Raw genomic sequence first — 24595 nt, 5'->3', positions numbered from 1 at the left:
TCTATTTTGTTGTTTCTTCAGCTTATAAACCGCCTTGTGTATGGTAATATAAAAAAGCGGTATAAAAATTAAAAGTGAAATGAATATCCTCACATTAGTTATTTGAAGCAGAACAAATTATTTCAGAGTTGATCATACCATGTCTGGGCTGTATCACTTCAGGTTTTGTGGGTGAGGCCTTATGTTACTGGTTGGCACTACAAAATTATCTGCATGTGGAAAACAAATTATCAAGGAGAAAGGCAAGGCTACAGTGTTGTTGATTTTGCTGATATCTTGCTTTCTATGTGCAGGAATTTAAATTTTTTATTTGGGAAAAAAGCCCGGCAGAGAAGTAAGGCCTCTTCAACTGTCTACAAGCGACATCCACTCTCTGTATGTGCATCAATCCATACTGCACTTGTGGATTTAGATATGATAGAATGAGAGGTGTAGATATCGGTATTTTATGTTTAGACTACTGTTGACAGTAACAACTCATTCCTCTCTGTTCCAGAGCGGAGATGACGAAGAGTACAGACGGATTTACACCACAAAAATCAAGCCTCGCCTTAAATCGGAAGATGGCATGGAAGTTGAACACACAGGAACCCAAAGCAGAACCATCACAGTCACCAAGAGAGTTACTGCTTACACTGTCGACGTCACAGGTCATGAGGGAGCCAAAGAGATTGACATCAGCAGCCCGGAGTTTAAAATCAAGATTCCAAAACATGAACTCACCCACATTTCCAAAGCTGAGATTGAAACAGAACCTGGGAAAACTGTCATCAAGATCCCACACGTTGACTTGTCAGGGAGAACAACTACCCAGATAACAGACTCCCACGCTGGGGTGAGAGGAAGACCTGACATTACGTATACCGGACCAACTATTGAGTCACCCTCTCAGAGGTTGGAGTTTGGTGTTCCTGGCATCCACATGGAACAGCCTAAGGTTGGGAAGAGTGATATTCGAATATCTGGGCCTCATGTCACAGGTGTAGATCTGAGAACCCAGACTGACTTTATACCAGGAGGCCAGGAAGCTGGTTTCCATGTTACAACACCGGAAGTGAATGGGAAAGGAGGTCGGGGTAAAATCCAAGGTGATGTGGGAGGGCTGCAAGCTGATTTATCATTTCCCCACCTCAAGGGTCCTTCAGTTGGTATTTCGGGACCCCAAATTCAAGGTGATCTGAAAGGTCCAAAAGTGGACATCCCCAGTGCCAGCGTCGAAGGCAACATCAAATCTCCAGATATCAACACTGGAAGCACAGGAAAGGTGGCGTTTCCTGCAATGAAAATGCCCAAATTTGGTATATCAGTTTCTGATGTTGAGGTTTCTCAGCTTGATGCAGGGGCTCCATCGGCTTCAATAAAAGGCCCAGAAGTATCCTTGAAAGGCTCCAAATGGGCCATGGGACAACCTGGAATCCCACAAGCACAGATGGATGTGGGCCTGAAAGGTGTGGACTTGAAGGGTGGCCTGAAGACCACCTCTCCAACATTGGAAGGCCCCAAAGTGGATATCAAAGGGCCTTCAGTGGATCTTGGGGCTCCAGATGTCAGTCTTGAAGGGGGTGAAGGAAAACTTAAAATACCCCACATGAAACTTCCTAAATTTTCTGCACCAGATCCTACAGTGACTGTGACTGTTCCAAAAGGGGGACTTAACATCTCAGGACCTAAAGTGGATTTGCAAGCTCCTGACGTGACCCTTGAAACACACGTGAAAGGACCCAGATATGGCAAGCCTGAAATAGCTGGTCAGACACCCCAAATTTCTATGTCAGATGTTGACTTGAATCTCAGGGGCCCTAAAGGGAAAGGCGCCATGGACATTTCAGGGCCAAGGGTGGAAGGCCACTTAAAAGGGCCTGGAGTGAACATTAAGGGTCCCAAACTAGATATTGAAACTGCCAACGTTGACCTGAAAGGTCCAAAAGTCTCAATGCCGTCCATGCAAACATCACCAGTAAAAGTCACTGTGCCAGATGTGGACTTGAATGTCCAAGGGCCAAACCTAAAGGGCGATGTGGCTGTTTCTGTGCCAAAGATAGAAGGCGGCCTCAAGGGGCCCCAGATGGATCTAAAAGGCCCCAAAGTGGACATAGCTGCACCTGACATTGGTATCAAAGGCCCTGGAGGACAACTGAAGGGTCCTCATGTCAAGATGCCTGAAATGCATGTTAAGGCTCCTCAAATATCCATGCCAGACATTGACCTGAATATGAAAGGCCCCAAAGTCAAGGGAGGTGTCGATGTTTCCATTCCAAAAGTAGGAGGAGAATTAAAGGGCCCAGCTGTGGACATCACGGGCCCCAAATTGGACATTGGAACACCAGATGTCGAACTTCATGGACCTGAACTCAAAATGCCAAAGATGAAATTGCCCAAGTTTGGCGTGAAAGGTGAAGTGCCTGATGTGGACGTCAGTCTTCCAAAGGGAAGCATCGATGTTTCAGCTCCAAATGTAGACATTGAAGCTCCCAACTTCAACATCAAAGGTCCTGGAGGACAACTGAAGGGCCCCCATGTCAAGATGCCAGAAATGCATGTTAAGACCCCACAAATATCAATGCCAGACATTGACCTGAATCTGATAGGCCCCAAGGTCAAGGGGGGCCCCCAAATATCCATGCCAGACATTGACCTGAATGTGAAAGGCCCCAAAGTCAAGGGGGGTGTCGACGTTTCCATCCCAAAAGTGGAAGGAGAATTAAAGGGCCCAGCTGTGGACATCAAGGGCCCCAAATTGGACATTGGAACACCAGATGTCGAACTTCATGGACCTGAACTTAAAATGCCAAGGATGAAATTGCCCAAGTTTGGCGTGAAAGGTGAAATGCCTGATGTGGATGTCAGTCTTCCAAAGGGAAGCATCGATGTTTCAGCTCCAAATGTAGACATTGAAGCTCCCACCTTCAACATCAAAGGTCCTGGAGGACAGCTGAAGGGGCCTAATGTCAAGATGCCAGAAATGCATGTTAAGGCCCCTCAAATATCCATGCCTGACATTGACCTGAATATGAAAGGCCCCAAAGTCAAGGGAGGTGTCGACGTTTCCATCCCAAAAGTGGAAGGAGAATTAAAGGGCCCAGCTGTGGACATCACGGGCCCCAAATTGGACATTGGAACACCAGATGTCGAACTTCATGGACCTGAACTTAAAATGCCGAAGATGAAATTGCCCAAGTTTGGCGTGAAAGGTGAAATGCCTGATGTGGACGTCAGTCTTCCAAAGGGAAGCATCGATGTTTCAGCTCCAAATGTAGACATTGAAGCTCCCACCTTCAACATCAAAGGACCTGGAGGACAACTGAAGGGCCCCCATGTCAAGATGCCAGAAATGCATGTTAAGACCCCGCAAATATCCATGCCAGACATTGACCTGAATCTGAAAGGCCCCAAAGTCAAGGGGGCCCCCCAAATATCCATGCCAGACATTGACCTGAATGTGAAAGGCCCCAAAGTCAAGGGGGGTGTCGACGTTTCCATCCCAAAAGTGGAAGGAGAATTAAAGGGCCCAGCTGTGGACATCAAAGGCCCCAAATTGGACATTGGAACACCAGATGTCGAACTTCATGGACCTGAACTCAAAATGCCAAAGATGAAATTGCCCAAGTTTGGCGTGAAAGGTGAAATGCCTGATGTGGACGTCAGTCTTCCAAAGGGAAGCATCGATGTTTCAGCTCCAAATGTAGACATTGAAGCTCCCACCTTCAACATCAAAGGACCTGGAGGACAACTGAAGGGCCCCCATGTCAAGATGCCAGAAATGCATGTTAAGACCCCGCAAATATCCATGCCAGACATTGACCTGAATCTGAAAGGCCCCAAAGTCAAGGGGGCCCCCCAAATATCCATGCCAGACATTGACCTGAATGTGAAAGGCCCCAAAGTCAAGGGGGGTGTCGACGTTTCCATCCCAAAAGTGGAAGGAGAATTAAAGGGCCCAGCTGTGGACATCAAAGGCCCCAAATTGGACATTGGAACACCAGATGTCGAACTTCATGGACCTGAACTCAAAATGCCAAAGATGAAATTGCCCAAGTTTGGCGTGAAAGGTGAAATGCCTGATGTGGATGTCAGTCTTCCAAAGGGAAGCATCGATGTTTCAGCTCCAAAGGTGGACATTGAAGCTCCTGGATTAGATATTGAAGGACCAGAAGGTAGAATAAAAGGTCCTAAATTCAAGATGCCTGAAATGCATATTAAAACTCCTCAGATCTCCATGCCGGACATTGATTTGAACTTGAAAGGGCCTAAAGTGAAAGGGGACTTTGATGTTTCTGTGCCGAAATTAGAAGGTGGCTTAAAAGGTCCTGCAATTGATATCAAGGGGCCCCAAGTAGACATTGATGTGCCCGATGTTGACCTCCATGGTCCTGAAGGAAAATTGAAGATGCCCAAAATGAAGATGCCCAAATTTGGAATGCCAGGTTTCAAAGGGGAAAGCCCTGGTGTGGATGTCAGTCTTCCAAAAGGTGACATTAGTATTTCAGGTCCCAAAGTAGACGTTGAAGCTCCTGCACTGGACATCGAAGGACCCGAAGGCAAAATTAAAGGCCCCAAATTTAAGATGCCAGAGATGAACATCAAAGCACCCAAAATCTCCATGCCCGATGTGGATTTCAACCTCAAAGGCCCCAAACTGAAAGGAGATGTGGACGTTTCCCTGCCAAAGGTTGAAGGTGATTTGAATTTGAAGGGTCCAGAAATTGACATCAAAGGTCCCAAGCTGGATATTGATGCTCCAGATGTTGACCTCCATGGCCCAGAAGGAAAACTGAAAATGCCCAAATTCAAAATGCCCAAATTTGGAATGCCAAGCTTCAAAGCAGAAGGTCCAGAGGTGGATGTAAATCTTCCGAAAGCAGACGTTGACCTTTCTGCTCCCAAAGTAGACATTGAAGCACCAGGCCTGGACATTGAAGGCCCAGAAGGAAAACTGAAAGGGCCCAAGTTTAAGATGCCTGAACTGAATATCCATGCACCCAAGATATCAATGCCAGATGTAGATTTCAATCTGAAAGGGCCAAAACTGAAGGGAGATGTGGATATCTCTGGGCCAAAGATAGAAGGTGACCTGAAAGGACCCAAGGTCAACATTGAGGGTCCTACCTTGGACGTTGATGTCCCAGATGTGGAACTGGAGGGTCCTGAAGGAAAAATCAAAGGTTCCAGATTCAAGATGCCAAAACTCAATATTAAATCTCCTAAAATTTCCATGCCAGATGTCGACTTGAATCTCAAGGCCCCCAAAATGAAGGGTGAAATGGATGTGTCTGTCCCAAAGATTGAGGGTGATATGAAAGGACCCAGTATTGACATCAAAGGCCCCAAACTTGATGTGGATATCCCAGATGTTGACCTTGAAGGCCCAGATGCTAAAATTAAGATGCCCAAGATGAAGCTGCCCAAGTTTGGGGTGCCTGGCTTCAAAGGGGAAGGCCCTGATGTTGACATGAGCCTCCCTAAAGCAGACATTGATGTTTCGGGACCAAAACTGAATGCTGATATGCCGAGCATAGACATCGAAGGTCCAGAGGGAAAACTGAAAGGTCCCAAGTTCAAAATGCCTGAAATGCATTTCAAGACACCCAAAATCTCCATGCCGGATATTGACTTAAACTTGAAAGGTCCCAGAACGAGAGGGGAGATGGATGTAACTGTCCCAAATATTGAAGGCAATTTGAAAGGACCCCAAATGGATATCAAGGGCCCCAAAGTGGATATCGAAGCTCCAGATATTGACATTGAAGGCCCCGAAGGAAAATGGAAGAGTCCGAAGTTTAAGATGCCCGAAATGCACATCAAAGCTCCAAAAATCTCCATGCCAGATGTTGATTTGAATCTGAAAGGTCCCAAAATCAAGGGTGATGTGGATGTTTCAGTCCCCAAACTTGAAGGAGACTTGAAAGGCCCAGAATTTGATATCAAAGGACCCAAATTAGATATTGACATGCCAGATGTTGATCTCCATGGGCCAGAGGGAAAACTGAAGATGCCCAAATTCAAAATGCCCAAATTTGGAATGCCTGGCTTCAAAGGGGAAGGCCCAGATGTTGACGTGAGCCTCCCCAAAGCTGACATTGATGTTTCTGTTCCAAAAGTTGACATCGATGCTCCAAGCTTGGACATTGAAGGCCCAGAAGGAAAAGTGAAAGGGCCCAGATTTAAGATGCCTGACATGCACTTCAAAGCTCCGAAGATCTCTCTGCCAGATGTTGACTTGAACCTGAAAGGCCCTAAAGTGAAGGGAGAGTATGATGTTACAGTTCCAAAGCTGGAAGGTGACTTGAAAGGTCCAGACTTCAACATTAAGGGTCCTAAGCTAGACATAGATGCTCCTGATGTTGACATTGAAGGCCCTGAAGGAAAATGGAAGAGTCCGAAGTTTAAGATGCCCGAAATGCACATCAAGGCTCCAAAAATCTCCATGCCAGATGTTGATTTGAATCTGAAAGGTCCCAAAATCAAGGGCGATGTGGATGTTTCAGTCCCCAAACTTGAAGGAGACTTGAAAGGCCCAGAATTTGATATCAAAGGACCCAAATTGGACATTGACATGCCTGATGTTGATCTCCATGGACCTGAAGGCAAATTGAAGATGCCCAAATTCAAAATGCCCAAATTTGGATTCAAAGGAGAAGGCCCAGATGTTGACATGAGCCTCCCCAAAGCAGACCTTGATGTTTCTCTTCCAAAAGTTGATGTTGATGCACCAAGCCTGGACATTGAAGGCCCAGAAGGAAAAGTGAAAGGGCCCAGATTTAAGATGCCGGACATGCACTTCAAAGCACCCAAAATCTCCATGCCAGATGTTGATTTTAATTTGAAAGGCCCTAAACTGAAGGGAGATGTTGACGTTTCGGTTCCAAAGCTGGAAGGTGACCTGAAAGGCCCAGATGTGGATATCAAGGGTCCGAAACTAGATGTTGACCTTCCTGATGTTGAGCTTGAAGGTCCTGAAGGAAAACTCAGAGGTCCCAAGTTTAAGATGCCTGACATGCATTTTAAGACCCCCAAAATCTCCATGCCAGATTTTGACTTGAACTTGAAAGGTCCGAAAGTGAAGGGGGATGTGGATGTTTCAGTGCCGAAGTTGGAAAGTGATCTGAAAGGCCCCAATATTGACATTAAAGGGCCAGGATTGGACATTGATGCTCCTGATGTTAACATTGAAGGTCCAGAAGGAAAGTGGAAGAGCCCCAAATTTAGGATGCCAGAAGTGCACATTAAGGCACCTAAGATCTCCATGCCTGACATTGATTTGAACCTAAGGGGTCCCAAAGTAAAAGGCGATCTGGATGTGTCTGTGCCAAAGTTGGAAGGGGACTTGAAAGGCCCGGAGGTGGATCTCAAAGGGCCCAAATTGGACATTGACGTTCCTGATGTTGACCTAGAAGGACCTGAAGGGAAGCTAAAGGGCCCCAAATTCAAAATGCCTGAAATGCATATCAAAGCTCCCAAAATCTCCATGCCAGATTTAGACCTGGGTTTGAAGGGACCCAAAGTGAAGGGGGATGTGGATGTTTCAGTGCCAAAGTTGGAAGGTGATCTGAAAGGCCCTGATGTCAACATCAAAGGTCCTAAAGTTGGCGTAGATATTCCTGATGTTGAGATTGAAGGACCTGAAGGAAAACTGAAAGGGCCCAAATTCAAGATGCCAGAAATGCATTTTAATGTTCCTAAGATCTCCATGCCGGACATTGATTTGAACTGGAGGGGTCCCAAAATAAAAGGAGATGCTGATGTTTCTGTTCCTAAATTGGAGGGTGACTTGAAGGGCCCAAATGTTGACATCAAGGGTCCCAAACTAGATGTTGACATCCCTGATGTTGAGCTTGAAGGCCCTGAAGGAAAACTCAAAGGGCCCAAATTTAAGATGCCTGAAATGAACATCAAAGCACCCAAAATCTCCATGCCAGATTTTGACCTGAACCTGAAGGGTCCCAAACTGAAGGGGGATGTTGATGTTTCTTTGCCAAAGGTAGAGGGGGATCTGAAAGGACCAGATGTTGATATCAAAGGTCCCAAATTAGATATTGATGCTCCTGACTTCAGTATAGATGGTCCAGAGGGAAAAGTGAAAGGTCCCAAGTTTAAGATGCCTGACATGCACTTCAAAGCACCCAAAATCTCCATGCCAGATGTTGATTTCAATTTGAAAGGCCCTAAACTGAAGGGAGATGTTGACGTTTCAGTTCCAAAGCTGGAAGGTGACCTGAAAGGCCCAGATGTGGATATCAAGGGTCCGAAACTAGATGTTGACCTTCCTGATGTTGAGCTTGAAGGTCCTGAAGGAAAACTCAAAGGTCCCAAGTTTAAGATGCCTGATATGCATTTTAAGACCCCCAAAATCTCCATGCCAGATTTTGACTTGAACTTGAAAGGTCCGAAAGTGAAGGGGGATGTAGATGTTTCGGTGCCAAAGTTGGAAGGTGATCTGAAGGGCCCTGAAATTGATATCAAAGGACCCAAACTTGACGTAGATGTTCCTGATGTTGAACTCGAAGGCCCAGATGGAAAGTGGAAAAGCCCTAAATTCAAGATGCCTGAAATGAACATCAAAGCACCCAAAATCTCCATGCCTGATGTGGATTTCAACCTCAAAGGCCCCAAACTGAAAGGAGATGTGGATGTTTCCCTACCAAAGGTTGAAGGTGATTTGAAGGGTCCAGAAATTGACATCAAAGGTCCCAAGCTGGATATTGATGCTCCAGATGTTGACCTCCATGGCCCAGAAGGAAAACTGAAAATGCCCAAATTTAAAATGCCCAAATTTGGAATGCCTGGCTTCAAGGGAGAAGGCCCTGAACTGGATGTAAATCTCCCAAAGGGAGACATTGATATATCTGCTCCCAAGGTGGACATTGAAGGCCCTGAGTTAGATATTGAAGGTCCAGATGGTAAAATTAAAGGCCCCAAGTTTAAGATGCCAGAAATGCACATCAAAGCACCAAAGCTTTCCATGCCAGATGTGGATCTTAATTTGAAGGGTCCAAAACTGAAAGGAGATGTGGATGTTTCTCTGCCAAAGGTCGAAGGTGGATTGAAAGGGCCTGACATTGACATCAAAGGCCCCAAATTGGACATTGAAGCACCAGATGTTGACTTGCATGGTCCGGAGGGCAAACTCAAAATGCCCAAGTTTAAAATGCCCAAATTTGGAATGTCTGGCTTCAAGGGAGAAGGCCCTTCCATGGATGTGAGCTTACCTAAGGGAGAAGTGGATATATCTGGCCCCAGCCTAGACATTGAAACACCCGATTTGGAAATCGAAGGCCCTGAAGGAAAATTAAGGGGTCCAAAGTTTAAGAAGCCTGAAATTAATTTTAATGTTCCAAAGATCTCAATGCCAGACATTGACTTGAATTTGAAAGGTCCTAAATTAAAGGGAGACTTGGAAGGCGACATCAAAGGTCCTAATGTTGAATTGAAAGGACCTGAAGTTGACTTAGAAGCACCAAAAATAGATATTGAAGGGAAAGCAAAGAAATCAAGATTTAAGCTTCCAAAGTTCAGTTTTTCTGGTCCAAAGGTTCACACTCCAGAGGTTGACGTGAAGCTTAAGAAACCAGATGTTAATATCTCAGGGCCCAAAGTTGATGTCCAAGGCCCAGATGTTGATGTTCATGGAAAAGTGAAAGGCCCTAAATTTAAAATGCCTTCCCTGAATATTTCATCACCTAAAGTTTCAAAGCCTGATGTGGAATTGAATTTGAAAGGTCCTAAATTAAAAGGTGACCTTGATGTTTCTGCACCAAGCCTGGAAGGGGATTTGAAAGGTCCTGATATAGATATCAAAGGCCCCAAGTTGGACATTGATGTTCCAGATGTTGATCTCCATGGACCAGAAGGCAAACTCAAAATGCCCAAATTCAAAATGCCCAAATTTGGAATGCCAGGCTTCAAAGGGGAGGGTCCTGAGGTGGATATAAACCTCCCCAAAGCAGACATTGATGTATCAGGACCCAAAGTGGACATTGAAACTCCCGACTTGGATATAGAGGGCCCAGAGGGCAATATCAAAGGTCCCAAATTAAAGATGCCTGAAATGCATTTTAATGTGCCCAAGATTTCAATGCCGGACATAAATCTGAAAGGCCCTAAACTGAAGGGAGATGTTGATGTTTCGGTTCCAAAGCTGGAAGGCATAGATGTGGATATCAAGGGTCCCAAACTAGATGTTGACCTTCCTGATGTTGAGCTTGAAGGTCCTGAAGGAAAACTCAAAGGTCCCAAGTTTAAGATGCCTGATATGCATTTTAAGACCCCCAAAATCTCCATGCCAGATTTTGACTTGAACTTGAAAGGTCCCAAAGTGAAGGGGGATGTCGATGTTTCGGTGCCGAAGTTGGAAGGTGATCTGAAGGGCCCTGAAATTGATATCAAAGGACCCAAACTTGATGTAGATGTTCCTGATGTTGAACTTGAAGGCCCAGATGGAAAGTGGAAAGGCCCTAAATTCAAAATGCCTGAAATGAATATCAAAGCACCCAAAATCTCCATGCCTGATGTGGATTTCAACCTCAAAGGCCCAAAACTGAAAGGAGATGTGGATGTTTCCCTGCCAAAGGTTGAAGGTGATTTCAAAGGTCCAGAAATAGACATCAAAGGTCCCAAGCTGGATATTGATGCTCCAGATGTTGACCTCCATGGCCCAGAAGGAAAACTGAAAATGCCCAAATTCAAAATGCCCAAATTTGGAATGCCTAGCTTCAAGGCAGAGGGCCCAGATGTGGATGTGAGCCTCCCAAAAGCAGACCTTGATGTTTCTCTTCCAAAAGTGGACATTGATGCACCAGGCCTGGACATCGAAGGCCCAGAAGGAAAAGTGAAAGGTCCCAAGTTTAAGATGCCGGACATGCACTTCAAAGCACCCAAAATCTCCATGCCAGATGTTGATTTCAATTTGAAAGGCCCTAAACTGAAGGGAGATGTTGACGTTTCGGTTCCAAAGCTGGAAGGTGACCTGAAAGGCCCAGATGTGGATATCCAGGGTCCCAAACTAGAAGTTGACCTTCCTGATGTTGAGCTTGAAGGTCCTGAAGGAAAACTCAGAGGTCCCAAGTTTAAGATGCCTGACATGCACTTTAAGGCACCCAAAATCTCCATGCCAGATTTCGATCTAAATCTCAAAGGGCCGAAAGTGAAGGGTGACGTGGATGTGTCTGTACCGAAGTTGGAAGGTGATCTGAAGGGGCCTGAAATTGATATCAAAGGGCCGAAATTAGACGTAGATGTTCCTGATGTTGAACTTGAAGGCCCAGATGGAAAATGGAAAAGCCCTAAATTCAAGATGCCTGAAATGAACATCAAAGCACCCAAAATCTCCATGCCTGATGTGGATTTCAACCTCAAAGGCCCCAAACTGAAAGGAGATGTGGACGTTTCCCTGCCAAAGGTTGAAGGTGATTTCAAAGGTCCAGAAATAGACATCAAAGGTCCCAAGCTGGATATTGATGCTCCAGATGTTGACCTCCATGGCCCAGAAGGAAAACTGAAAATGCCAAAATTCAAAATGCCCAAATTTGGAATGCCTGGCTTCAAGGCAGAGGGCCCAGATGTAGACGTGAGCCTCCCAAAAGCAGACCTTGATGTTTCTCTTCCAAAAGTGGACATTGATGCACCAAGCCTGGACATTGAAGGTCCAGAAGGAAAAGTGAAAGGTCCCAAGTTTAAAATGCCTGACATGCACTTCAAAGCACCCAAAATCTCCATGCCAGATGTTGATTTCAATTTGAAAGGCCCTAAACTGAAGGGAGATGTTGACGTTTTGGTTCCAAAGCTGGAAGGTGACCTGAAAGGCCCAGATGTGGATATCCAGGGTCCCAAACTAGATGTTGACCTTCCTGATGTTGAGCTTGAAGGTCCTGAAGGAAAACTCAAAGGTCCCAAGTTTAAGATGCCTGATATGCATTTTAAGACCCCCAAAATCTCCATGCCAGATTTTGACTTGAACTTGAAAGGTCCCAAAGTGAAGGGTGACGTGGATGTGTCTGTACCGAAGTTGGAAGGTGATCTGAAGGGGCCTGAAATTGATATCAAAGGGCCGAAATTAGACGTAGATGTTCCTGATGTTGAACTTGAAGGCCCAGATGGAAAATGGAAAAGCCCTAAATTCAAGATGCCTGAAATGAACATCAAAGCACCCAAAATCTCCATGCCTGATGTGGATTTCAACCTCAAAGGCCCCAAACTGAAAGGAGATGTGGATGTTTCCCTACCAAAGGTTGAAGGTGATTTGAAGGGTCCAGAAATAGACATCAAAGGTCCCAAGCTGGATATTGATGCTCCAGATGTTGACCTCCATGGCCCAGAAGGAAAACTAAAAATGCCCAAATTCAAAATGCCCAAATTTGGAATGCCTAGCTTCAAGGCAGAGGGCCCAGATGTGGATGTGAGCCTCCCAAAAGCAGACCTTGATGTTTCTCTTCCGAAGGTGGACATTGATGCACCAAGCCTGGACATCGAAGGCCCAGAAGGAAAAGTGAAAGGTCCCAAGTTTAAAATGCCTGACATGCACTTCAAAGCACCCAAAATCTCCATGCCAGATGTTGATTTCAATTTGAAAGGCCCTAAACTGAAGGGAGATGTTGATGTTTCAGTTCCAAAGCTGGAAGGTGACCTGAAAGGCCCAGAGGTGGATATCCAGGGTCCCAAACTAGATGTTGACCTTCCTGATGTTGAGCTTGAAGGTCCTGAAGGAAAACTCAGAGGTCCCAAGTTTAAGATGCCTGACATGCACTTTAAGGCACCCAAAATCTCCATGCCAGATTTCGATCTAAATCTCAAAGGGCCGAAAGTGAAGGGTGACGTGGATGTGTCTGTACCGAAGTTGGAAGGTGATCTGAAGGGGCCTGAAATTGATATCAAAGGGCCGAAATTAGACGTAGATGTTCCTGATGTTGAACTCGAAGGCCCAGAAGGAAAATGGAAAAGTCCTAAATTCAAGATGCCGGACATGCATTTCAAGGCACCTAAAATCTCCATGCCAGACATGAATCTAAACTTGAAAGGGCCTAAACTTAAAGGTGATGTGGATGTTTCCGTTCCAGAATTTGAAGGGGATCTAAGAGGGCCTGAAATAGATATCAAAGGTCCTAAGATAGATGCTCCTGACATTGACATTGAGGGACCTGATGGAAAACTGAAAGGACCTAAATTTAAGATGCCTGAAATGAACATCAAAGCACCAAAATTATCCATGCCAGATGTTGACCTCAACTTGAAGGGCCCAAAACTGAAGGGAGATGTGGATGTATCTCTTCCCAAGATTGGAGGTGATTTGAAAGCACCAGATGTGGATATACATGGCCCTAAACTAGATGTTTCTGTTCCTGATGTTGAGCTTGAATGCCCTGAAGGAAAACTCAAAGGTCCCAAGTTTAAGATGCCTGATATGCATTTTAAGACCCCCAAAATCTCCATGCCAGATTTTGACTTGAACTTGAAAGGTCCCAAAGTGAAGGGGGATGTGGATGTTTCAGTGCCAAAGTTGGAAGGTGATCTGAAGGGCCCCGAAATTGATATCAAAGGACCCAAACTTGACGTAGATGTTCCTGATGTTGAACTTGAAGGCCCAGAAGGAAAATGGAAAAGCCCTAAATTCAAGATGCCTGAAATGAACATCAAAGGACCTAAAATCTCCATGCCTGATGTGGATTTCAACCTCAAAGGCCCCAAACTGAAAGGAGATGTGGACGTTTCCCTACCAAAGGTTGAAGGTGATTTCAAGGGTCCAGAAATTGACATCAAAGGCCCTCAATTGGACATTGATGCTCCCAATGTTGATATTCATGGTCCAGATGGAAAGGTGAAATTCCCCAAGATGAAGCTGCCGAAATTTGGCATGCCTGAGTTCAAAGGGGAAGGACCTCATATCGATGTAAATGTACCCAAGGGTGAATTGGAATTATCAGGCCCCAGCTTGAACATAGAAGGACCAGAAGGAAAACTGAAGGGTCCCAAAATCAAGACACCTCAAATATCCATGCCAGAGATTGACTTAAATCTGAAAGGACCTAAAATGAAGGGTGATGTTGATGTCGCTCTTCCCAAGGTTGAAGGCAGCTTAAAAGGTCCAGGAATTGATATTCAAGGGCCAGGAATTGAAGCTAAGGGCCCTGAGATTGACTTGGAGTGTCCAGATGTAAACCTTGAAGGGCCAGAGGGAAACGTTAAACTCCCTAAATTTAAAATGCCAAAGTTTGGATTTGGAGCAAAAAGCCCCAAGGCAGACATCTCCCTCCCAGAAGGCGAGCTGAATGTTGAATCGCCTGACATCTCCATTTCTGGAAAAGGGAAGAAAAGCAAATTCAAAATGCCTAAAATCCACATGAGCGGGCCTAAAGTCAAAGGCAAGAAGGCTGGCTTTGCCGTGAGTGGAGATATGGATGCAAGCATGAAATCGCCAGATTTGGAAGGAAGCATTTCTGTCCCTGAAGCATCCCTGAAAGGAGACATGAACATCAAGTCACCCAAAGGAAAGAAGTCTATGTTTGGGAAACTCTCTTTTCCTGACGTTGAGTTTGATATCAAATCACCTATGTTCAAGGCTGATGCTTCTTTGCCAAAGGTGGAAGGCGAAATCAAGTCACCAGGAATAGATGTCTCATCACCATCTCTGAAATCTCCAGATCTTGACATCACAGTTCCCAGCGGAAGTGCCAGCCTCCCCGATGTCAATATTGGAGGTCCTGACATCCATCTCAAGAAGCCAAAGTTCAAATTCTCAGGTGGAAATGTCGATCTGGCTGGTCCCAAACTGGAAGGAGACCTTCGAGGCCCTAGTGTTGATGCCAACCTCAGCGCGCCTGACATCAGCCTGAAAGGTCCATCAGTGAACCTGCCATCCATGGGTGTTTCTGCTCCTTCCATGTCAGCCCCTGACATTAACTTGAAAGGACCAAAGCTGAAAGGTGATATTGACCTTCCCCAGATGGAAGGACAAGGCCTAGAAGGGAAATTGAAAATGCCAAAATTTGGCTTGCCAAAGATCGGGAAGCCAGGTGTGAAAGTGGAGGGGCCCGAGGTGGACCTTCAAGGAAAACTGCCCTCAGCAAGTGTTGATGTTTCGGCCCCAAGCATCGGAGGAAGTATGAGTGCTCCTGCAGTGGATGTAAGCTTGAAAGGACCAAAATTTGGAGGAGACGTGGGCCTTTCTGGTGACATTAAAGGTCCAAAGATCGGATTTGGCACACCAGATGTTGACGTCAGTGGTTTTGAAGGAAAGCTTAAAATGCCAAAGGCCCCAGGCCTAGATGTCAATGTGAGTGCTCCAGACCTGGACGTGAAAGCGCCAACAGTAAAAATGGCCTCTGGAGGAGGCATTTCAGCGCCTGACTTTGATGTGAATCTGAAAGGACCAAAGATCAAAGGAGACTTCGGCATTTCTGGCGGCATTACATCTCCCAAGGTGGCTGTCGAGGCACCTGATGTTAACGTAGAAGGCTCTGGAGTTGGAATTAAGATTCCCTGCATGAAGCTGCCCCAGTTTGGCATCGCCAGTGAAGGAGGAAGTATTTCAGGACCACAGATCAAAGGGCCTGAAGTAGATCTCAAAGGACATAACATTTCTGCCCCAGGCTTTGACTTGAATGTGAAAGGACCAAGTTTGAAAGGTGACGTTAACGTATCTGGTGGCATGAAAGGTCAACAGATCGGCGTGGGGGCACCAGGTGTGAAGATTTCTGGCATGGGCTTGGACGCTGGCGCTCCTGATGTCAGCTTGAGAGGACCTTCGCTCAATGTGTCAGCTCCCAAAGTTTCTGGGCCAGAGCTAAACATGGGCATGCAGGGGTCTGGAGGCCTTCAGTTTTCTGGACCAAAGGCAGGGGTTGATCTCAAAGGTCCCAAATTAGAGGTCAAAGGTCCTTCTGTTGGGGTGAATGTTCCACATGGCCATTTAGAAAGCCCATCTGGACAAGTGTCGTTCCCCAAAATGAAAATGCCAAAATTTGTGGTTGCGGGGCAAGAGCTAACAGGAAGGGAGGTTGGAGTTGATGTTGAGTTCCCTCAGGCGCCAGAGGCAAGTTTCCATGTCGGGGCGGTGAATGTTGAACTGGAAGAGCCTGACATTAAGCTTAAGAAATCCAAAATCAAAATGCCAAAGTTCCCTTTCTCAAAATCTAAGGTCAAAGGCAGCGTTGGCTCCCCAGAGATCTCAGTGTCTGCCTCAGGGTGCGAAGGGGAGTTACAGGCCAGCCTGGGTTCCTTAGAGGGCGATGTGGAAGTGGAAGGGTCTGCTTCTCCGAAAGGGAAGTTCTCCTTCTTTAAGGGCAAAAAGTCCCGGCACCGGTCGTCGTCTTTCAGCGACGAGCATTCCTCGCATTCGACGCCAACAGGCACACTGGAGCATGACAAAGGCAAACAGGCCAAGCTGAAATTTGGTACGTTTGGGGGGATAGGGGCAAAAACTAAAGGTTCTTATGAGGTATCAGGAAGTGATGACGAAATGAAATGAGTGAAGTGGGGGGGTTCTCGTGTACATATTGTCTCTGTGTGTATATATCTTATCTATCTCCCTTATATGTGTGTATATACAAATTTCCTAGCTTGAAATGCTCAGCAATAAAAACAGGGTGCCCAGTGAAATGGTAAGCCTTAACTGAGAAATAACCGTGTTTTTACTGTGGTCAGGGAGTCGTCCCAACATGATTATCTTTTCCATAGATTATATGTATAAAAATCTCACAGAAACTGATACAGCGGCTTTTTTTTTTTTTTTGCAAAGTTCTTAAAGCAGTGATATGGCAGGTAAACCTGCATCCCAGAATGCATTGCCGTGCTTCCCACAATGCACTGTGGCTGTAATAACGGTTAAGTAGTGCCAATTTTTTTAAAAAAGCGGCAACACACACATAACACAGAATGCTGCTTGGTGAATCAGCTGTATCAGTTTGAATTAAACAGTATCATTTGTGCCATGGGTAATAATGCCGATTGTGTGATGGGCACTTCTTCCGGCTACCAATTTGAAAAGAGGTAGAACCTGGATTTATGTGATATTTAAAGCTGTGCCATTAGGAAGGTGGGGTGTACAGTTCCTCAGATGTATTTTGGAAGTTCTCTCTTGTGTTTTAGGGTTGGGGGTTTGCGCTTCGTACGCTGAGAGCTTTACGTTTACTTAAGCAAGCTTTTAAAAACATATAAATATATATACTTTTCGACTTGCTAAATATCTTCAGTGTTGATCTATGGCAATTGCTTTCCATTTCAATGACTCCCCTCCCCCTCCTGCTTTTATCTGTGGAAGGGGGCAGCTAAAAATGTTCTATTGTTTAAAAATTGGATGTGTTAAAAGAAAAAGAAAAAAAAACTGTAAAAATATATAGATGCAACTAAGATGTGTCAAATTTGGAGCCTCACAAACAGTCTTACATTGCTACAGAAAGGTCAGGTTTTTTGTATTCATTTGATACAGGACAGATGTAATAAAACACCCATGGTATAATTTTCCATTTTTGTCTGGTTAAAAAAGTCACGATAAAATAAATTAACCAAAGATTTTGTGTACATTCTGACACCATCTTAGTCATCTCTATATATTTGTTATTTTTGTATAATGAAATGAAAGTTTTCTGAGATATGGAGCAAAATTCTTCAAGGCCTTCTATATTCCCTCCCAACCTTACAGATGCTATTTGTTATCTATTTCATCCTTTTGTTTAACAAATGTATCTCGATTTTAAAACAAAACAGTAAAAGGAAAATCTTTTCAGCACTTTAAAAGCAAATTAATTGAGAATAACTGATATTGTAAAATGGAAATAAAGTGTTTATTAACCTTTTGACCTCCTGAACCTTTTATTCCCCAGTATCCCAGCTGCTGCACTCTTCTTTTTCAGGAGAAGCTAATAACCCCTTTCACCTCGCCACATTTCCAAGCAACACATAAGTGTGAACCCAGACTAAAAGCCACCCCAACCTTCCATCATTGTGTGGGGAGGTCTGAAGGGGGCTTTGAAGATTACTTGCCCGACTTTCATCCTAAGGTGCCAGGGCGGGTTGCAACAATTAAAAAATACTATATTAAAACCAGTGAAAAGAAACTTTGATCAAGAGAACAGGGTAGATCCTTAAATAAATTTATCAAAGCTGTCAAAGTCGAGGGGTAAAATCTGCTCCATACCAGGAATTGTAATTCTCAGCAAGAGGCAGTGGGAGGCAGGTTGTACATTTCAGGTACAACTGAGCCCTAGCAAACCTTTAGGGTGTTATATTTTTAAGGCCAGGGATTAAATAATTATGCAGAATGGGTCACAGTAATTAAAGAATTAAAGAATGCCATATACCTGCCTCACAATGTAGGCCCATCCCAGAATCCATGCTATGTCACAGTCTATTATTATGTCTTTGCATCTTACGTTTTGCAACACCACCACTGATAGATGGAATGTGCTTATGTTATGCATTCACTGGTTTCAATGCAGTCTGATCTACAGCAACCAAAGTTGGGCCTCAGTAGACTTGCCATAGCTACATAGCTGATTGTGGGGGGACTTGGAAAAGCATTCAGCCTAATGCAGTGAAAAGCCCCCTTAGGATCTTCCCACTCTGAGCAGGAGAAGTCGGACGTGCCGCAGCTTGTGCCTTCACAATTTGAGGCTGAACACCTGGAAGAGGTGAACCTGGAGGAAGAGCCAAAACTCAGCAAAGTGAAAATTACCAGAGAGAAGCGTGTGTTGATTTAGGAGAGGAGCAAAATTGGAACACTCCGTGCTCATAGTATAAAAGAACCTCATGCACATTATATACCTTCGAGTATATAAAGCTGCCATGTCCCCTTTGCCCAATAGTCTACTGACTGACCAGCAATGGTCCTTCAGGGTCTCAGGCAAAGAGGAGATTGAACATGGGAACTTCCGTATGCCAAGCAGATGACCTACTGCCAAGTTATGGCTCCTTCCAAAACTGACCCTGGTCTCTTTCTACCATGCACTGCAATCCTATGCGTGTTTATTCAGATGTATGTCTCAGTAGGGCTTGCTCCCAAGTAGGCATGCATAGAACCGCAGCAGACTTAAATACTGTACTGCAGCCACAATTTCCTGGGCCGATCTCACCAGGGCTTCTCTTACATTCAAGTCTGTTAGCGCATAATGTAAAAGGGTGGCCTGAGGGGTTAAGGCAGACACAAGTAAGGGAAAGCAATTCCACTTAACATCTCCAGATAAACTTTTTCATACAGGAGCCTCCTAAAAGAGCAAACCTCACACACACTACATAAACATTAGGAAACCCAACCACAGACTTTGACAGGTCGGAAAATCCCCGAAGGAAAGCTTAGAACAGACATAATTGTCAGGTTTTCCTGCATTTGCCTGGGCAGGAATAGGTGATCTATTGAGCATTCTTCAGGTCTACAATCCGGTGTTCTACATGGGGCCTACAAAGTCTTTTCTGATGAATGTCTGGATCAACAAGATTCTCTTTATAAAGCGACAGCATCTAAAGGAGCCGCATGTTTGTGTGTTAAGAGTGCAACGTGTTGCATGCCCAAGCAGTGGCGTAGCATGGGTTGTCAGCACCCGGGGCAAGGCAAGTAATTTGCGCCCCCTAACCCTAACCCCCATATGTTGCGGCCGGCCCCCCCTGCACCCCCCACGCTACGCCACTGTGCCCAACAGGAAAAGGGCCTGCATAAAAAGGTAAAGGTACCCCTGCCCGTACGGGCCAGTCTTGCCAGACTCTGGGGTTGTGCGCCCATCTCACTCAAGAGGCCAGGGGCCAGCGCTGTCCGGAGACACTTCCGGGTCACGTGGCCAGCGTGACATCGCTGCTCTGGCGAGCCAGAGCTGCACACGGAAACGCCGTTTACCTTCCCGCTGGTAAGCGGTCCCTATTTATCTACTTGCACCCGGAGGTGCTTTCGAACTGCTAGGTTGGCAGGCGCTGGGACCGAGCAGCGGGAGCGCACCCCGCCGCAGGGATTCGAACCGCCGACCTTTCGATCGGCAAGTCCTAGGCGCTGAGGCTTTAACCCACAGTTTTTGCAAGCACATATGATGTGAGAAGAGATTCTGCATTACTCCCACAGGCACCCACGTTTCCCCTAGGAAGTCCGGTGTTGGGGTGGGGTGTAAGGATTTAATTTTTAGGGAAGCTCCCTCACTTAAGGCAATGTCAGTTCAAGACGAGTGGCACTCTAGAGTGAAAGTGGGGGGGGGGGCGGGAAATGCCATATCTCAAATGCTGACCATTTGGGGGGGAAATGAAACATTTTAATACCATAAAGAAAATCAAAGCTCCTTCTACAGCCTTCTGGGTTTCTTGCTTCAATTGTGCACAATTCTCTTAGAGGAGCTTCTCAAGTGAAGCAAGTCCTCCCCCCCCCCCCCAGGTTCTGGCCCCTCAGGTTCATATATTTATCAGTACCTTCCCAGGAGAAGGCATTTTTGGCTCAGACTTTTTACAGTGGTTCTCTGCAACAAAAAGCAGTTTCTTGTCATCCATTCCCCAGGGTTGGCAGGTGGGGTTACACTTTAAAGTTGTCCAAGCATTGAATATTTGCAGACCCGGGTTTTTTTAGGAAACACTCTCACACTGTTCACTCACAGCTTCTCAGACGCAGCATCACTTCGGCATATAAACTTTATACAAAACAACTACCATCACCGCAATCTCTTCTGACAGCTGACATTACTGTAGTAACATTCCAGTAACATTCAGTTCAGTTTTCCAAACAATAACTAAATGCTCCACACATAAGACTAGCATTCATGAGGGTGTCCAGAGAACTCTGGGGAACGGGATGGTGGAAAGGACTGGTTTGATCCAGCAGGGCTCTTACATTAATTCAGGGAGGGTGTAAAACTTCCTTCTAAGGTAAAGGGACCCCTGACCATTAGTTCCAGTCGTGGACGACTCTGGTGTTGCGGCGCTCATCTCGCTTTATTGGCCGAGGGACTCTGGCAAACCAGAGCAGCGCACGGGAATGCTGTTTACCTTCCCGCTGGAGCAGTACCTATTTATCTACTTGCACTTTGACGTGCTTTCGAACTGCTAGGTTGGCAGGAGCAGGGACCGAGCAATGGGAGCTCACCCCGTCGCGGGGATTCAAACCGCCGACCTTCTGATCAGCAAGTCCTAGGCTCTGTGGTTTAACCCACAGCGCCACCCATGTCCTTCTAGCCTTGCATAAAGTCCTCCAAACCTGCAGGGGGCAGCACATGTCAATATGTGGACTCTATGTGCCAGCAGCAAAATGTGGTGGTAGAATGGACTCTACGACATCAAGGCCACTGGGGTGGGAGCGATAATTAAACTTTTTATTATCGTACATTAAGGGAACCAGCACAGTGGAGGTAAGGGCCTTGCTGGAACCTCTAGCCCAGATGTACTAACTTTCTAATGGCAGAGGGATGGAACCTTAAGCTGCCGTAAAAGCTTTTTTTTTTTTTTTTTTTTTTTGCATCATGGCCTATCCTTCCTGAAACAGATGTTCTCCAGGTGTTCCTGGACTCTCAGCTCCCATCACCTTGAGCCAGCATGGTAAATGAAATGGGCTGACAGAAGCTGTAGTCCAACTATTTATTCAGGGCCACAGCTTCCCTGCCCCTGATCTACAGGGAACATTTTTCTTTTTCCTGGAAGGATGCATTTAAAGGTCAGACCTGTATGGAAATTGTGCTGTCCCATTTCCCCATCTTCTGTTGCCCCCAAGGAGAGTCAGAGCCCATACTTCACTCAACTCTGCCTTCAGGAGCAATAATATGGCTATTATTTAATATTTTCTACCCCACCTTCCTCCCAAGGTGAGACTCAAGGCACATTTAAAAACAACATTGACTTATTTATTGCATTCATATCCCAACCTTTTTCCTCCAAGGAGCTCAAGGTAATGAAGGGAATGAAGACATGTATTGGGAAGTTTTTAAACATAGGATGTCTCACTGTGTTTTTATATTACGGAAGCTGCCTAGAGTGGCTGGGGCAACAAAGTCGGATGGGTGGATGACAACAACAATGCTTCATGGAGGAAAAGTGGGGTGTAAATGAAATAAAAATGCAGCAGAACGCTCTTAGAACCAGCAATTAAAATACAGTGGTACCTCGGGTTACATACGCTTCAGGTTACAGACTCCGCTAACCCAGAAATAGTTCTTCAGGTTACGAACTTTGCTTCAGAACGAGAACAGAAATTGTGCTCTGGCGGCGCGGCAGCAGCAAGAGGCCCCATTAGCTAAAGTGGTGCTTCAGGTTAAGAACAGATTCAGGTTAAGTACGGACCTCCGGAACGAATTAAGAACTTCACCCAAGGTACCACTGTACACTGTCTGCACCTGAAGCCTACTGCCAGGCAGACGACAATGAGGGAGCCTGTCTAACTTCTCTTGGGGTAAAACCCTGAGCTGCAAACCCCTTTCCAGTCTCAGCTCACGCACACAGAGTCATTCCAAAGGGGGTCAGCTGCAGACCCTCTCCGAGAACTCCAGCAGAGTAGACTCCCCCCATTTGCCATCCACAAGCAGGCGGGAAGGCTTATGCACCAAAGGCACACCGTCCTTGAAGGAGCCCTTCTGGAAGACCACGTCCCCCTCCAACACGGTCAAGCCGTGGGCCTGACACAAGTCCGCCGCCTCTTCCACACTGTCCATGGCCAGCAGCCGTGCCAGCCGTGCCAGAGGGTAGCGGGAGTTCCTGGCGCTGAAGCCGTGGCTGAAGGTCATCAAGGCCAGGCGGTGGGCCCCAGCCAGGTGGGGGTGAAGGGCGCAGCTGGGCAGATAAGGCAGCTCCCGGGCCAGGCGAAAGAAGCGGGCGAAATTCCGCTCCAGGAAGGCCCAATTGATGGTCAGTGCTGTGGAGACGTCTGGGGAGGTTCGGATGGCATCGGGGAGCTGCAGGGTCTCCCAGAGAGCAACTGGAGAGCCTGTTTGAGGTGGGAGGAGAAAGAAGCAAAAGGTCAGGATGACCAGGCTTTAAAGAAGGACCAGGGAAGAAAATTCATTTATTGCTATATTTATATCCCAAGCTTTTAGGCGTAGGAGCCAACTCCTAGGGGACGAGGGGGCTTCGGCCCCTCCATAAAATATTTGAGGGGGCTGGGGCCCCCCAAAGTTGATGGGCATTGCCATTCAAATGGTGTGCATGCACGTCATGTGATTATGTGAAACCCCCCCCCCAGTGGGCACCCCTGTTTTCAGGGATGGAATTTATTTCTTACTGCATTGATACCTTTTCATGGAAGCATATTTATTTATTTCTTACTGCTTTTATATCCCAGCTTCCCCCCCCCCCCAAGATGCTCAAGGTGGCTTGTATGGTCCTCCCCCTCCTTATTTAATCCCCACAACCATAGCTGTCAACCTTCCCTTTTTTTGTGGGAAATTCCCTTATTCCAGTGCCCGTTTCCCGCTGCTATCCTGGATTGTTAGATATCCCGTAGACTGTCCCCAGGACAGGTGAGGCTGCTGATCCCTTATTTGCAAATCTGAAAGTTGACAGCTATGCCCACAACAACCCTGCCAGGCATGCAAGGCTGAGCTAAAGCATCCAACCAAATTCCCGGGATGAATAAAGCTTTGACCACCACCCCTCTTCCAGCCCGTCCCTGGATCCCTCACCCAGGTTGTAGAGAAGGAAGAGGGCTTGGAAGCGGGGCTGGGCGGCGGGCCGGGCTCCGTCCTCGTGCTCCCGGTAGGCGCGCCGGAGGGCGGCGAAGGTCTCCTGCAGGTGGGCGCGGTGCAGATGGGCGTCGAAGCGGGCGGGCGGCTGGGTGCAAAGGCGCGTCCCGGCGCGGAGCAGCCAGATCAGGGCGCGCTCGTGGAGGGCGGCGCAGGGCGCGCCGGGGAGCCGCTGCAGTGCCGCGTCCAGGCGCACCGCGCGCAGCCGGTCGGTTATGAAGGCGCCGCGCTCCGCAGCCTCGGCGGAGTCCCCGGCGTCCGATCCCCGGTCCTCCCGCTCCAGCAGGTGCCGGACGGTGGCCAGCAGCACGTCGGGCGGGCGCAGCTCCTCGGGCCGCGGGGGCGCCTTGCCGGCGGCCGGGCGCGAGTACTCCTTGACGGCCAGCGCCGGGTCCGCCTCACTCCCCGCGCCCAGCTCCAGCCGGTGCAGGCGGCCTTCCCGGCGCCGCCGCGCGAACTCCTCGGCCGGGCACATCCCCGGGCACGTGCCCCGGAGAGGGGCGGCCTCCGAGCTCGGCATCGACGGCAGAAGCAGCAGCTGGAGGAGGAGAGGCTGGCCCGGGCGGGGAGGAGGCGCCAAAGGACCCGGCCCGGGACAAAGAGGAGGAGCTGGGGCGGGAGGCCTTCGGTTGATAGACTTGTACAGTTGGAAGGCACGCCGAGGGACATCTAGTCCAATCCGCTGCAATGCAGGAATCTTGCGGCCGCTGCTGCTGCAACTCCCTTCCGGAACTCGGCTTTTCTTTCCTGTGTAATTTGCATTGGGGATGTTACTGAGTTTTGGAGTGAGGGATAGGCCGTACACATGTTGTTTAGTTGTGTCCGACTCTTCGTGACCTCCTGGACCAGAGCACGCCAGGCACTCCTGTCTTACACTGTCTCCCGCAGTTTGGTCAAACTCATGCTGGTAGCTTCGAGAACACTGTCGAACCATCTCGTCCTCTGCCGTCCCCTTCTCCTTGTGCCCTCCATCTTTC

At 47.0% G+C, this 24595-nt stretch overlaps 2 protein-coding genes across 6 annotated transcripts in view; one reads left to right on the top strand and one right to left on the bottom strand.

Moving 5' to 3' along the window:
- The window catches only part of AHNAK (AHNAK nucleoprotein), a 54289-nt gene extending 36503 nt beyond the window's left edge, over positions 1-17786 (top strand). The window contains exons 5-6 of one of the 5 annotated variants that reach the window (XM_083716380.1): positions 497-6971; positions 8082-17786. In XM_083716380.1, coding sequence (XP_083572506.1) covers positions 497-6971; positions 8082-16456 — 14850 coding nt within the window. In that variant the 3' untranslated portion in view covers positions 16457-17786. Of the gene's footprint in view, positions 1-496 lie in introns of all 5 variants that reach the window. The other 4 variants (XM_083716379.1, XM_083716378.1, XM_083716377.1 and 1 more) reach the window with 4 other exon arrangements.
- Positions 17787-21766: 3980 nt separating this feature from the next.
- SAC3D1 (SAC3 domain containing 1) lies at positions 21767-24425 on the bottom strand. Its single transcript, XM_083716536.1, has 2 exons — positions 23559-24425; positions 21767-22864 (listed from the first exon to the last, which is right to left on the bottom strand). Exons 1-2 carry the CDS (start codon positions 24136-24138, stop codon positions 22401-22403), a joined length of 1044 nt encoding a protein of 347 aa, XP_083572662.1. The 5' UTR covers positions 24139-24425; the 3' UTR covers positions 21767-22400.
- Between the last annotated feature and the right edge of the window lie 170 nt (positions 24426-24595).

This window comes from Podarcis gaigeae (assembly GCF_964106915.1).
Source record: "Podarcis gaigeae genome assembly, chromosome: 16".
Classification (NCBI taxonomy): Eukaryota; Metazoa; Chordata; class Lepidosauria; order Squamata; family Lacertidae; genus Podarcis; species Podarcis gaigeae.
This window is presented reverse-complemented; position numbering and strand designations above follow the sequence as displayed.

Excerpts from the sequence above, each read along its gene's own strand:
- SAC3D1 (XM_083716536.1), bottom strand. The coding sequence starts at position 24,138 with ATGCCGAGCTCGGAGGCCGCCCCTCTCCGGGGCACGTGCCCGGGGATG. Across the intron at positions 22,865-23,558 it reads CTTCCTTCTCTACAACCTGG|GCTCTCCAGTTGCTCTCTGG; the intron begins GTGAGGGATCCA and ends CACCTCAAACAG.